We start from the raw sequence: 14,082 nt of genomic DNA, 5'->3' as shown, positions 1-14,082 counted from the left end.
TTAAAGGCAAGGAGTTCATTTTTAAATACCTCAAACTACTGTTGCATGTTGTTGCTTCAAAGCTCAATATAAGCAGGAATGCATATCAAGAATTAAACCATGTTTTCTGCTGTATAATCTCACTACCTTTTGCACTTAGTCTCAACATGCACATTTGATGAGCAGTATTCTGCTGTAAGTAATATTGGCCTAATTATAGGAAAATTACCTGATTTATCTGCATGAAGTATGGGCATCTGTCTGCTGTTTGAACAGGTTTTCCTAGGTTCAAACTGAAAATATTTGATTCAAATTATCCAAATGAAGACTCATTTTTGTTTTCCAGAGTTGATGCATAAACTTGGCTTTAGCTGCTTTTTGTTTACATTTGAAATAACTGTGCTGATATTATATTTTTGATAATTTGATGTAATTGGTGTCACAATAAGAGACTCTGATTCTAGACTAAATCATTGAACATAGTTGTTGTTTAGTTCTGTTGATCTGTGTTTTTACCCTGCAGCAAAAGTACTTGGAAGCCTTAAACTCAGAACAGGTACGGACCAATGCTACTTTATTTGATACTAACCAAACAAGGGGTGGGTGAGTGGGTGAGCGTTGTTTAGCCACATCATTTTATATGTCTTTATTCAGAAATTAAACTTATTTTAAATTAAACATTAATTTGTTAAAAAGCGAGGTGTTTCAAGGTACTTTTAAAACTTGATGTGACATTAAGTGTCCTGTATTATCAGTTTGATTTGTGTATAATTGATACAGCCCAGAAACAGGGAATACTATTTTGTAATTCACCAGTAGTCATATGCTTAAAGTTGCAGACAAATCTCATTAGTAGCCTCAACAACTGCATGATCTAAATATGTTTTTCAAAACATATGTGGACATAAATATAATATGAAACAAAATACAGACTTTAAGCTTTCATTCTAATGATGTTGTCTATTTCAATAACTTCTCAATTTACATAGGGACTTAAAATTAATTTTCATAATCTTAATTAACATTGTATTTAGCTCAAAATAATGTTAGTAGGTAGAAAATATAAGGTCAAGAATGGACCTTTAAAATAACAGTGACTTAAAACTATTTCAATTAAAAGTTTTACTGAAATTTTCTGAACGATTGTCCTACTTGAATCATTTAAAATCAAAATCAATTGTACGTCATTAGTTAAATCCATGTGTAGTATTAAAAAGTGCTCTATGTATTCAAATATTTTATTCTAACTTTATCTTTAAATCTATACAAATATTAATGCAGCATCATTAACAAAAAGCACCACTAAGTTTGAAAGTGTTTTGTATGATAACTGCTTGGACATGCAAATGCATCTTTTTGTGAAAAACCAGATTAGTACATTCAGGTCAGCCCCACCAATGTGGAAAAATCTCAATTGCCAACTGGTCGAAATGAACAAATGGAACTCCTGGAAACTTGTACTCCCTAAAGATCTTACATTGCCTGCCAAGTCTTGGACTTTCTGCTGCGAGACTCGCATATGAGTTGTATCGTATTCCATCTACAGTCTTTTGCAATTTAAATCTTATATGTAAACAAATAGAATAAGAACTGGATTCTGACAACTTCCATAGTTGTGTTCTTTTTACAGAAATGCATTCGTGCCAAACATTGTTCTGAGTATTATTACATTCTCTGTTGCTTGTACCTGTGTCACGTGATAATGGCAGAATTTGAGCCAACTGTAACGCCAATCATGACTTTAAATTTGACCTGATACTTCTGGCCATCATTTACATGTTATGGCTTCACAATCTGAATACAGATTTTGATTGCTAGCTAAGGAATTGTACATTTTATTTTAAATTGTTCCACATGATTACAACATCAGACTACACTGTCTCAGTCTTTTTCCCTCAAATAAACCTTTAAGTAATTCAGACCGTTGATGCAGCTAACTATTGACTACAGTAGTTGGTTGAATAAAACTTGAAATTAATTGAATCAATGTTTTGACTTTGTTAGCATACAGTTATTTGGCTCTCCATGTCTTGTATCATGTCCATCAGCAATCTCAGAATGGCTGAAACCTTGGAATAAATGTTGTTTCATGTTGAAAATCAATTATATCAGTATCAGATTGTCCTTGTATATGTAACTTCACTGCATTAACACTGAATTGTTGCATTCATCTTTTCAATCACTAAATTCCCATTATGGTTTAATTTAGTACAGTGATAGTGGCTAGGGGCTGATTGGACAACTAGTAAGTGCATTCAGCTGCTTTTGTACAAAACAGATTATTCCAGACACTGCAATCAGAAAACTTTGAAATTGATTTGTGTAATTGGATAATTAGCAATGCTAATTGACTAATTTATATGCAACAGTCCATTTTATATGTTGTATTTTTTCCCAGCTGGATTTACTCAAACTGCCAAGAGGAGTGAGGGGTGCGGCAACACAATTGGGATTAAGTAGGCAAGTCTGGAAATAAAGACTGCCCTAAATGCTGGAGTGTCTTACCAGTGTGCCAATTTTATGGATCAGGCAAAGTGGGTTGGTTGTAGGATGGGGTTAAGGTGAAGTCAGAATTTGGGAGGGAAATGAAGACGAAAAAGATGTGCAGTTTGAGGCTGTGGAACTTTGAGAAATCCAAATGACCAGAGTTAGAGTTGAAAAGTGGATTAACATGGAGTCTCGTAGCCTCATTATCATCATGTTAAAGGCACTGACCAGCCAACTTGAAGTTGACTGTTCATTCATTTACAACCTCAGCTAGAACCAGGAAGGTTCAGTTTGCATGCAGATTTCTGTCAGGAATCAGATTACAACATTACTGTCCATCCAACCCAAACCTGTCTTTTTGTTGGTTGTTTAAACTTGCCCTTTTAAGTGGCAAGGGCATTAGCACCTTAACCCTCAAATGCTTGAATTATTTATCTATAAAAAGGTGATCACTGCTTTCATTTTTAAAAGGGGCATATAGAATATTTTCTGATAGTATCAAATAAATTAGAAACATTTAAGTAAAAGATCTTGAACACAGCTGTGTTTCCTTTTCACAGTGGGACTTTGAAGACATTCCTCAAGAATGGAAAATGACTGGAAAGCAACAAGAACATGATCTAAACTCCGACTGTCCAGATCATAATCCAATGATCAGCATGAACATTTTCCCTAACCGTATTCCTTCAAGTACACAATCAACTGATGTTTGGCTCTCTGATACTGAAACATTGATGACTGAAGAACGAACCTCTGCAATTTTGGCTCAATATGAGGAAGAGGTCAATAGGACTGGAGGATGGGAAGCAAACTCTTTATTATCTTGATGTAATTGTGAAATTTTTTTTACATTTTTAAATAAAAGGTATGTGTCAAAATATTTACACTTTATTAATTGACTATTTGGTATTGAGAATATTAATCCAACATTCACTCCTTCTCCACTGAGACTCAGTAACATTGTATCTGGTAGATGATATTGCAGGAATTCACCAAAGATCCTTTAGGCAAATCTATGACCACCACCATCTGGAAGTGCAAGGACAGCAGATACATAGGAACACCACCACCTGTACATACCCACCAAATGACTCACCATCCCGACTTGAAAATATGTCACTGTTTCTTCAGTGTCAAGATTGGTCAAACTCTTAAAGCTCGCCCTCTAAAGGCAGTGTGGTATATCTACAAAATGAACTACAGCAGTTCCAGAAGGCAACTCAGCACCAGCGATTTTTTTTTAAGTCATTTGTGGAACCTGGGTGTTACTCCTAGGCTTCTTACGGAAGAATTAGGGATGAGCAATGAATGCTGACCTAGCCAGCAAAGTCCATATCCCATGAATGAATGTATATTTAAACAAAAAAGACATGTCCGACTAGTATTTGGACAAAGGCAGATGTGTGAAGTGCTTAATATTTCTTGCCTAACTAATTTCTAAAAGGTAAATATTAGTAAAGGCCTTCTCACACTACACTAGTGCTAAAAACAGCCATTGACTGTCATCACCAATGAGGAAAATCCAGCCCCCATGTCAGCTCACTGATCACCATTGAGCTTGACCCTATTTTCACCGAGCAATCGTCTATTTATATTCTAACCAAGAAAACTAGATAGTGAAGTACAAACCTTATTGAATTGTTTGACTCTTTGTCCAGGGATGCTGAAACTAACAAATTAGCATTTTGGAAGTAAACTTTATGCTGCCCACAAATATTAATGCAGTATTTTTCTTCAGATATTGATTTTTGAGTTTGCATTTTTTTGCATCAGCTTTCACAATTTGCAGATTTAAAAAAAATTTTACTGGCAGCTTTCTGTTCATGATGATCTGGAGCCAATACTGCATTATAACAACTGTCCTGTGTAGAAGGTCACATTTGGTTCACTGATTTGCAGTGACTAAATAACATTACAAATAAATAGTATCTTGGGGCATTTGTTAATTTTTTTGAACTCTGCATTATTCACACATCATCTAGGACTAAGCAACCCACTTGATTGGCATGACATCCGCAAGCATCCTCTCCCTCCAAGAAAGGATTGACCAGGATGCTTTCTAGATGGCATGAAGTTAAACACTGTGGATATCCAAACAGACTCGAAGGTTCAGTTGCATAGGTCATTAAAATGGCACAAACAAGTGTAGAAAATAGTCAGGAATGCAAATTGAATGCTGGCCTTTATATCTAGAGGAATGGAATTTAAGGATGCAGGAGATATGCTGCAGTTATGCAAAATGCTATTCAGACCCCACTTGGAGAATTGTGAACAGATCTAGGCACCACAGCTGAGGAAGGATGACGGCTTGGAGGGAGTCCAATGTAACCTTAAAAAATGATACCTGGACTTCAGGGTTAAAGTATAAGGAGAGATTATACCTTCTGGGCCTGTTTTCTCTATATTTTAAAGGTTTGAGGGGCTCTCTGATTAATATCTTCAAGATATTAATGGTAAAAGATAGGGTAGAATAGCAGAATCACACCTCATGGTGGATATACTTTTGAGTCTTGCAAGCATAAATTCATTAGCATGTTGTACACTGCCAATGGTCAAAGGGTTATGTTTTCATTCTGATGCATCGCCTACATAGCTGGCACAACATTGGCAATGAAACTAGTATCACATTACTCATTTATGTGGGAGGCACTTTGTCTTTTTGGCTTGACTGTTACATTATGGGAGAAAGCCATTTGTGGTTTTACTGCATAATGGCAGTGAGACACAGCTGGCTTCACCTGTTCAATTCCGAGAGGTAGACTGGGCACTGCTCAGGTGGTAAGCAAAGATGGTAGATGTTTGCCCTTTCATGAATTTTCACAATATTCAATTAGTGATGATGTAATGAGTGCAAGATAAAATGTAACATCACCATAGTCTTACAAGAAACCATAGGGTTGCTCTCTCATTAACAAGCTAGAACTGGTGGTGGTTTAAGCTAAGAGTCACCATTCCTTAAACAAAGGGAGAAGGATAGTCTTTCATGGTAACCTCAGCTGGTACGGGAATTCTGATCAGGATATTCATTATCATACACGATAGTTTTGATATCCCTATCTCAGTATCAACCTTATACAGTAAGCAGATGGCTCCTCATTAAAGTGCCAATAAGATTCATCTTGCAGCACAGAACTGTAGGAATCCTAATGTGTATTGACCAAAGAATATAGACTTTAAGTTTTGCCCTCCAGAAGAAGAGATTTCTTGTGTTTGATTCTGATCAAATGGATAAATTACTGATGACTTTCTCGATGTGGAAGAGGTGGTATTGGACTAGGGTGGACAAGGACATAAGTAAGATGGCACCAGGTTATAGTCCAATAGGTTTATTTGAAGGCACAAGCTTTCAGAACATTGCCCCTTCATCAGCTAGAGAGAGAGAAGCACACAGACACAGAATTTATAGCCAGAGAGAGCAATGCGCAGAGATATCAAAAGATCATTCAAATAGTGCAAGTGGTGTGTTGATAGTCAATGAATACCTCCTTGGTCATGGTTATACTAGTCTCCTCATTGTGTATGTAGTACGTTCCTTGTTCCAATCCTCAGGCTGTCAATGCCATTGTTGCTGCTTCCTACTGTCACCCGAATTCAAAAAATTTAATAGTTTTGAAATTTCCATTCTTTTCTCATCTTCAATTGATCCAGTTCAGACTCTTCCTTTACTTGGTTTCACTGTTCCCATTTCTGGAGATATGCTGTCTCCCAATGTTCACCATTGACCCAGCAACTCTATCAGTTACCTTAACTGTGCTTCATGACACCCTCCCTCTTCCCAGTTTGAGTTCATCGCTTCTATTTCAATTATGCCACCTTCCACCAGAGTGCCTCTGATGTTTCCTTTAAAAAAAAATTTCCCACTACGTTTGACAGGGCACTCATCTGTAATAATCACCCTCTTTCCCAGAATGCTAGGATTCCCTTTGTCATCACTTTCTACCACCAGTGTCTTCATTCAAAGAATCATGTGCTTTCATATCTGCCCCCTCCATCAGGATGCTACCACCAAACATATGCCGGCACCCTTCTCGGTCAGCCTTCTGTAGGGACAATTCCCTTGATGACAACCTGCTCAATTCAGCTAGCAATCCCAGTGCTTCCTCATCTCCCATCTCATACAGTCACAAAAAAAGGTATAACACTAGTCCTTTCACCTCCTTACTCCTCACTGTCCAAGGCCACAAACACATTTACTTCTACTTCTTTCAATCTAGTCCACAGTATTTACTGCTTACAATGCAGTCTCCTTTACATTGGCAAGACCAAATGCAGACTGGGTGACTGTTTTGTGGAACATCTCCATTGTCAGAATGACCCTGATGCATCAGTCATTTGCCATTTCAATAAACCATCTTGCTCACATGCAAGCTTTTCTGTAGTGGGCTTGCTGCAATATTACAATGAAGTTCAACACAAATTAGAGGAACAGCACTATTTTCTGCTTAGACATTTTACAGCCTTCAGGACTCAGCATTGACTTTAACAACTTCCGAGTATGACCTCTGTCCTCCATTTTGAGGACAATCCACTATCCCCCCACCTGCCTAATTGCAGACCAGATCGATATTCTCCTTTTCAGACTCACCAGAGATATTTTACATAGAAATATTGAAAATAGGAGTAGGCCACCATCCCTTATAGCCTGCTGCACTATTCAATATGATCATGGCTTGTTCCACTCAGTAACCTGTTCCTGCTTTCTCTTCATAGCATTTGTTCACTTCAGCCCAAGATCTTTGTCTGACTCCTTCTCAAAAACATTCAATGTTTTGGCCCCAACTGTTTTCTGTGGCATAGAATTCCAAAGGCTCACCACTCTCGGTGAAGAAATTTCTTATCACAGTGGTAAATGACTTATCCCATACCATTAGACCATGACTCCGGGTTCTGGACTCCCTGGTCATTATGAATAATTTTCCTGCATCTCTACTTCTACTTTACCACCATTAGCACTCTTCTTGTCTTTGTGCTCTGACCATCTGTTCAACTTGCTCCTCCTGCTCTGTCAACAGCATTAGAACTATCAGTTTCCAGCCCCTTTCAGCTCTGAAGGAATGATATATCATACTCAAAAATGTTAACTGTTTCTCTATCCATGGATGCTGCCAGATCTGGAGAAATCCTTGTCAATATTAGGATTTCCATACTGTTGTCTTCCCCTTCTCAGCAAATTCTAAGGAAACGTATTCACTTTTAAATATTGCTACAGTTTTAATATCTACCTCCTTTCCTGATGAGTCCTTAGATATTCTTACAAGTGCAATTGGTCTGCCATTTAACTTTCAGCAATTGGCTTTGGTATATTATTTCAAATGGAAGCATGTAATTTACTTGATATCACTTTTGGTTCCATACTTTCTCCTTTAGTGGGCTTCTGTCTGTTCTCTAAAATGAGTACCTCTATTCTTTGCTCAAAGCTGGTCCAGTATCTCTTTGGAGTTCAAGTTCTTTTTAAATTGCATATCCCTCTGCTTGTATCGCTCCTCGATTTACATAGTACTAAAAAGAAAATTTTAATAAGTCCAGTTTTTTTTCCTCTCATTTTAAACTTTATTTTAGTTAACTCCAGCTGTGAAACTCAAGTTTTCTTTCTTTCGGATAATCACTTGAAGCATGTTTTAGATTAGATTCCCTACAGCGTGGAAACAGGCCCTTTGGCCCAACAAGTCCACACTGCCCCTTGAAGCATCCCACCCATGTTATTCTCATGAAATCCTGTTTTTTGTTCTAATTTCAATTTATCTGCGAACTCTGAGTTTGGCTTTAGCCAAAGATTTTCAAATAACCATTGTTGTATCCCTCGTATTCAGAAAACTCCAAACATCCAAAGCCATCTGAAACTTCTGTGCAATAAACCCTAAAAAAACCACAATCATCGAGTTATGAGGAAAGGCGTAGGAATCCTCTTAAATCCAATGAATTCTAATCCTACCAAGAGACCCCAAACTGATCCATCAAGCTAAATTTTCATACTTTGTTTTTTGTGTGTAGAATACTTAATTGTTGAAAAATGCTCATTTTTCAAAAAGTATTTTTGCAAAAGATAATAAAATAGAGTAAACCAAACTATTTACACGTAGCATTTAAAGATTTTCAAATGATGAGGTAAAACAAAGCCCTATTAAAAGGAAAGAAAGATAGGGTGAGAATTTGGGGGTGTTGAGGGTTATTTCCTACTTTCAAATCTCTTCAAACTTGCTAAAAGTGATCTTATTGCAAGTTAACGTTCATAATTTAAGATTGAATTATATTATGTTTATTGTCATGTATATCTAAGTACCCCAGACAGTACCATCTTTGTATCTAATATTTGCACTAGATACTAAAATAAAGAAAGAAGTGATACACTGCCTTACAGTGAATCATAGCATAAGTTAGCAAAATAAGACATAAGTTAAAAGGATAAATATTACACAGTCAGATAAACAGATTACAGGTAAACATTACATTGCAGCACATCAATGCAGGGTGGAGGGGTCCGACAGGACTTGCAAGCCACTGATCGCCCAGACCAGTCCCCAGTCCAACAACCATCTCAGTTCTGCTCTAGGTATGCTGGCTGTACCCCTCCACCCTCAACTTCCCTTGGAAAAGCTTTCGTTTTTAAAAGAAACAACCATTTTTTTAAAAAAGGAGGGAGAATGACAATAGAAAAATAAAGTAAAAGAGAAAAGAGAAAGCAGATCAGCAAGGATCAGGCTGAGAACTCCTGACACCGTCTACTCTGCTGCCAGCAGCTTATTACGAATGAAACAACGGAAATGTCACTGAGACCCAAAGGAGATATTAGGACAGGTAACCAAAAGCTTAATAGAAGTGATGAAAGGCAGAAGCTTAAAGTTCTGAAGAGGAGTCTCCGATCCTGAAATGTCATCTGATTTTTTTTCACCCCCACAGACACTGCTGTACCTGCTTAGCTTTTCCAGCAACTTCTGTTTTTGAGTTTAAAGATGGTATCCCAGGATTTATGGCCTTGACAGCTGAAAGCTGGCAATTAATAACTGAGTAATGCACACTACTGATGCTCAAGAGTCTGAAATCACAATAATGCACAGATCTCAGAAAGCTGTAGAACGAGAGGTGACAAATGTAGGGAGGTGTTATTGAATGTTTTGAAAAACATTAGCAAAATTATAAAATCAAGATGTTATGAGACACTAAGACAACATAGGCCATAAAGCAGTGAGGACACTGAACTTGAATGTTAGTATCTGGGCAGCAGTTTGGGATGAGTTCTGATTTATGGAATCTACAAGGTGAGTGGGTGGCCAGGGAAATATCAGTATGAGTTCAAAAACATGGGGGAGGGTATTGTAGTAGATAAAATTAGGTATTAGAACAGAGCAGTGTTATTACAGCAATTGGAGGCAACCTATGCCTTTATTAATTCCGTTCTGCACTGATTGAATTTATTAGCAATGAATCAACAAAATGCCAATGTTTTGCAATTTTAAAATTTTCAGAAAACAATATCTAAAATAATAAAATTGCTGGAAAAGCACACCAGATCAGGCAACATCTGTAGGGAGAAAGCAAGTTAACATTTCAGGTAATTGACTTTTCATTAGAACTGAAGAAGATTAGCAACATGAGGTTTTAAGACAGTAGAAACCCTTATGAGGCAGAAAGCACAGAGATTGAGAGAAAGGGTGGAGGTCAAGGGAGAATAAGTTAAGAAAGATTTCAGGACATAATTGTCAAAAAGAATAGTAGCAAATATAATGAGGAAACATTGGCCATGTCCAAATGAGGCAAGAATTGTTTATTAAAACCATTTGAATGCAGCATAAAGGGGTGAAGAAAGATGATATAAAAATCACTCCAGCAAAACAAAAAACATATGAAACAAGATGGAGGCAAAGACCTAAAGTTTTGAATACAATGTTGATTCCAGAAGGCAGAGGTGAAAAGGTGTTGTTCCTCAAGCTTTACAGAAACAGTGGCAGGCAATGAAGAGAAATGTTAGCATGAGGGTAAGATGGAGAATTCAAATGGTAAGCAACTGGGTTATGCTTGCAGACAGAATTACGGTGTTCAACAAAGCAAAAAGTGGAGAGACTAATCACAGGCTGGGTGACCACTTTGTGGGACAACCCTACTCTGTCAAGCAAGGTCTAGGGTTTATTGGAACACAGATAAAGCAGCAGGCAAAACAGGTTATGCCAATGCAGCACCTAACCAAATTATTGTTAAGTTTTTTTCTATTATTTCCAACTTAAATTGATACATGCAAGATTACAAAAAAAAATCCAGTTTTCAGACGTGGCTATTTTTCAATGCTAAGACTGAGTCAGGAGAAATGCATTGATAATCAAGTTCTACTATTGCACCAGTTACACATTATTGAGAGTGTATTGATCCAATAAGCAAGAATGGCCCATTATATCTCTTTTGAATGACTATCAAAAAATAATTGTCCATCAGGCTTCTTCAGGTGATCTCAAAACAATTCGTTTGAGAAAATGTGTTCTTAAAGCAAGTGGCAAATTCTGGTTAACACAAACAGTGACTTGAAATCAAAACTATATCCTATTAACAAGGTGTGGTGCTGGATGAACACAACAGGCCAGGCAGCATCGTCGGAGCAGGAAAGCTGACGTTTCGGGCCTAGACCCTTCATCTTCGGCCGGAAACGTCATTCCTGCTGCAAAGATGCTGCTTGGACTGCTCTGTTCATCCAGCTCCACACCTTGTTATCTCGGAATCTGCAGTTCCTATTATCTCTATATCCCACTAACACAAACCACTCAAAAAGACAAGTTTGCTGTTTAGCCTCTTCTTCCCCTCCTCCGAGTCTCTCCCTTTTCTGCCTTTCCAAAGTCCTTTTTGTTCCCTCTCATCCTCCTCCAATATTTCCCTCCTTTAGCTTCTCCATTCGTCCCTATCACTTATTTCTTCGCCCTTCACCATACCTTCCTCTCTGTTCCCTTCAACCTCTTCCCCTCCCATTACCTACCTTCTCACTTGCCCATTCCAAGCTTCTGTTTGTCCTCCCTGACGATTTCCCCCTCCTCTGCTCCTTCTTGTCGACGCCTAGGGTCCCCCTCACCGACGAGAGCCCTCCGGTGACGTCAGTTCCGGCGGCGGTTGCCGTGCGGGTAAACGGTCGCTGCTCGCGGGGCTCCGGTGTGGTTTGATACCGGGCGGTAGGTGAGAAGGGATGATAGGAGGAGCCGCTTCCCGGTGAGACCTTCCTTCACGCTTACACGGCAGCTTGATCTGGCGGCACGAGTTCTGCGGGAGGTCGGCTAACTAATGTTCGTGCTTTGGCTAGCGGTTCAGTCAGTCCAGTTGCGTGTGGTTGCTGTTGCTGTGGCTGTGGCAAACTGTCCATAGTCAATTGTCGTCTCACCCAAACTAAATTGCAGTTAATCTGCGTCGTTTTAAATAAGCGGTAATTAATCAGACAAAAAATGCAATTTGTGGTGGGGGTAGTGACCTCCAGTGCTGAGTCGCCAATACTGCTGGCTGTGCTGCTCATAATGAAATAAAGGACGTACTATGTCCTCTGGTCAATGAGCCATTCTTTGCCTGGACTTCTTTGCATTAGTAGCAACCTTTGGATCTGTTTCGATTTGGCTTTGAGGGAAAACAAATCAGGGATGGGGTTATTTTACCTATCATAAAGCAAGATATTGCATCAATGTTTGCCACATAATTGTTTTATCTGAAACAAAAACAAATTGCTGGAAAAGATTGAGATAACAAGGTGTAGAGCTGAATGAACACAGCAGGCCAAGCAGCATCAGAGGACCAGGAAGGCTGATGTTTCGAGTCTAGACCCTCCTTCAGAAATAGGGGAGGGGAGGGGTGGGGTTCTGAAATAAATAGGGAGAGAGGGGGAGGTGGATAGAGGAGAAGATAGGTGGAGAGGAGACAGACCGGTCAAAGAGGCGGGGATGGAGCCAGTAAAGGAGTGTACAGGTGGGAAGGTAGGGAGGAGATAGGTCAGTCCAGGGAGGATGGACAGATCACGGGGGAAGGATGAGGTTTACCAGATGTAGAGGTGGCCACAACGGGAACAGCGGATGCAATACACCACATTAGCAGATGTGCAGGTGAACATCTGCTTGATGTGGAAAGTCGTCTTGGGGCCTAGGACGGGGGTGAGGGGTGAGATGTAGGGGACAGCAGGAGGTGCCCCTCTCCCTGCGGTTGCAGGGAAAAGTGCCGGGTAAGATGGGGCAGGAGGGTAGTGTAGAGTGGACAAGGGAGTCACGGAGAGAGTGGTCCCTCCTGAAAGCAGATAAGGATGGGGAGGGAAAAGATAAGCAAGTCTGGCAGCATCTGTGGAGAGAAGAGTGTCCAGACATTTCGGGTTGACTGATACTTCAGAAGCTGTCAGACCTGCTGAGCTTTTCCAGCAATTTCTGCCATTGTTTCAGATTTACAGCATCTGCAATTCTTTTGGTTTTTATTCTGCTATATCTGAATTGTGTATATCAGAATAACTGATTCCTTAAAATGAGTTTTGAGTGTTTTGTTAAAAGATGCAAGTGTTTTCTTATACTGGTGTTGATTTTGATTTAGTGCCTGGAATTGACATTTGGTATTTGTGATCTTTACTGTGTGCAAATTAATTATAAGAACGGTGAACTAATCACAATTTCCTACCACATTCTCCACCCGTCATATTTTTGCCTACATGCTCAACTCTTCTATATCAATTGACAAACTCATATGCCTCCTTCACAACATACTATACTACCTACCTCAGTATCATCTGCAAATTTGGCTACCAAGCCTTCTGTCCACACAACCAAGTTAGTGATATAAATTACAAAATTTGATGCCCCAGCATAGATCATTCAGCATTCCTCTTATCACATTCTGCCAATTAAACAAAGACCCAGTTATTTGCATATGTTCTCTTTTCTAACAGCCAGCCGATCTTCAATCCATGCTAATACGTTACCCTCAACACCATTAGATTTTGTGGGTGGTTGGCTCGCCGAGCTGGTTCATTGTTTTTCTGCAGACGTTTCATTACCCTGCTGGGTAGCATCATCAGTGTAGCCTCCGATGAAGCGCCGTTATGTTTTCCAGCCTGTTACTCAAACTCTGGAGTCTGTTGAGCCGGATTACCTCACTTCTGGTTTACCTTCACAGTGGAATGTATATGGTAATCCGGCTGAACGGACTCCAGAGTTTAGACAACAGGGGGGAAAACACAATGCTGCTTCATTGGACGCTGCACTGGTGATGTTACCCAGCGGATTAATGAAAGGTCTGCGGAGAAACAATGAACCAGTTCGGCTAGCCAACCAACCACAACATCCACAGCCTGAGCTATAAATCTACTCCAAAACCATTAGATTTTATTTTCCACAACAGCCTTTGATGTGACACATTTTCATATACCTTCTGGAAATCAAAACACGTATCTTTAGGCTCCCGTTTATCTAGCACATGATATTTGTTCAAAGAACTCTAATGAAGTAATTTTAACATGATTTCCCTTTCACAACCGTGCCAACTCCTCTCAATTTTGCTAAGTTTTTCCAAGTCCAGTTATAACCTTTTTAAGAATATTTTGCAACAAATTCTACATGACCGATATCAAGCCATTTTCTTTTTCTGTCTCTCTCTCTCTATCTATCTCCATGAGTTTGCTTA

At 39.1% G+C, this 14,082-nt stretch overlaps 2 protein-coding genes and 1 long non-coding RNA gene across 11 annotated transcripts in view; 2 read left to right on the top strand and 1 right to left on the bottom strand.

Annotated features, from left to right (window-relative positions):
* Window positions 1-3,346, top strand: part of tmem44 (transmembrane protein 44) — a 51,920-nt gene extending 48,574 nt beyond the window's left edge. For 3 of the 4 annotated variants that reach the window (XM_048542896.2, XM_059651101.1, XM_048542894.2), the window contains 2 exons: window positions 503-535; window positions 3,027-3,346. In XM_048542896.2, the coding sequence (XP_048398853.1) occupies window positions 503-535; window positions 3,027-3,293 (300 nt within the window). In that variant the 3' untranslated portion in view covers window positions 3,294-3,346. The remainder of the gene's footprint in view (window positions 1-502; window positions 536-3,026) is intronic. The other variant, XM_048542895.2, reaches the window with a different exon arrangement.
* LOC132210538 (uncharacterized) overlaps window positions 1-11,856 on the bottom strand; it is a 61,153-nt gene extending 49,297 nt beyond the window's left edge. For both annotated transcript variants that reach the window (XR_009446665.1, XR_009446666.1), the window contains exon 1: window positions 11,423-11,856. This is a non-coding gene — a long non-coding RNA (uncharacterized LOC132210538). The remainder of the gene's footprint in view (window positions 1-11,422) is intronic.
* LOC125458025 (polyamine-transporting ATPase 13A3-like) overlaps window positions 11,537-14,082 on the top strand; it is a 139,583-nt gene continuing 137,037 nt past the window's right edge. For 3 of the 5 annotated variants that reach the window (XM_048542888.2, XM_048542887.2, XM_048542884.2), the window contains exon 1: window positions 11,537-11,649. The gene's annotated coding sequence lies outside the window, so the exon portion shown is untranslated. Of the gene's footprint in view, window positions 11,724-14,082 lie in introns of all 5 variants that reach the window. The other 2 variants (XM_048542885.2, XM_048542886.2) reach the window with 2 other exon arrangements.

This window comes from Stegostoma tigrinum, chromosome 14, assembly GCF_030684315.1.
Source record: "Stegostoma tigrinum isolate sSteTig4 chromosome 14, sSteTig4.hap1, whole genome shotgun sequence".
Taxonomy (NCBI): Eukaryota; Metazoa; Chordata; class Chondrichthyes; order Orectolobiformes; family Stegostomatidae; genus Stegostoma; species Stegostoma tigrinum.
Note: the sequence above shows the minus strand (reverse complement) of the source record. Positions and strands in the feature narration are given on the sequence as shown.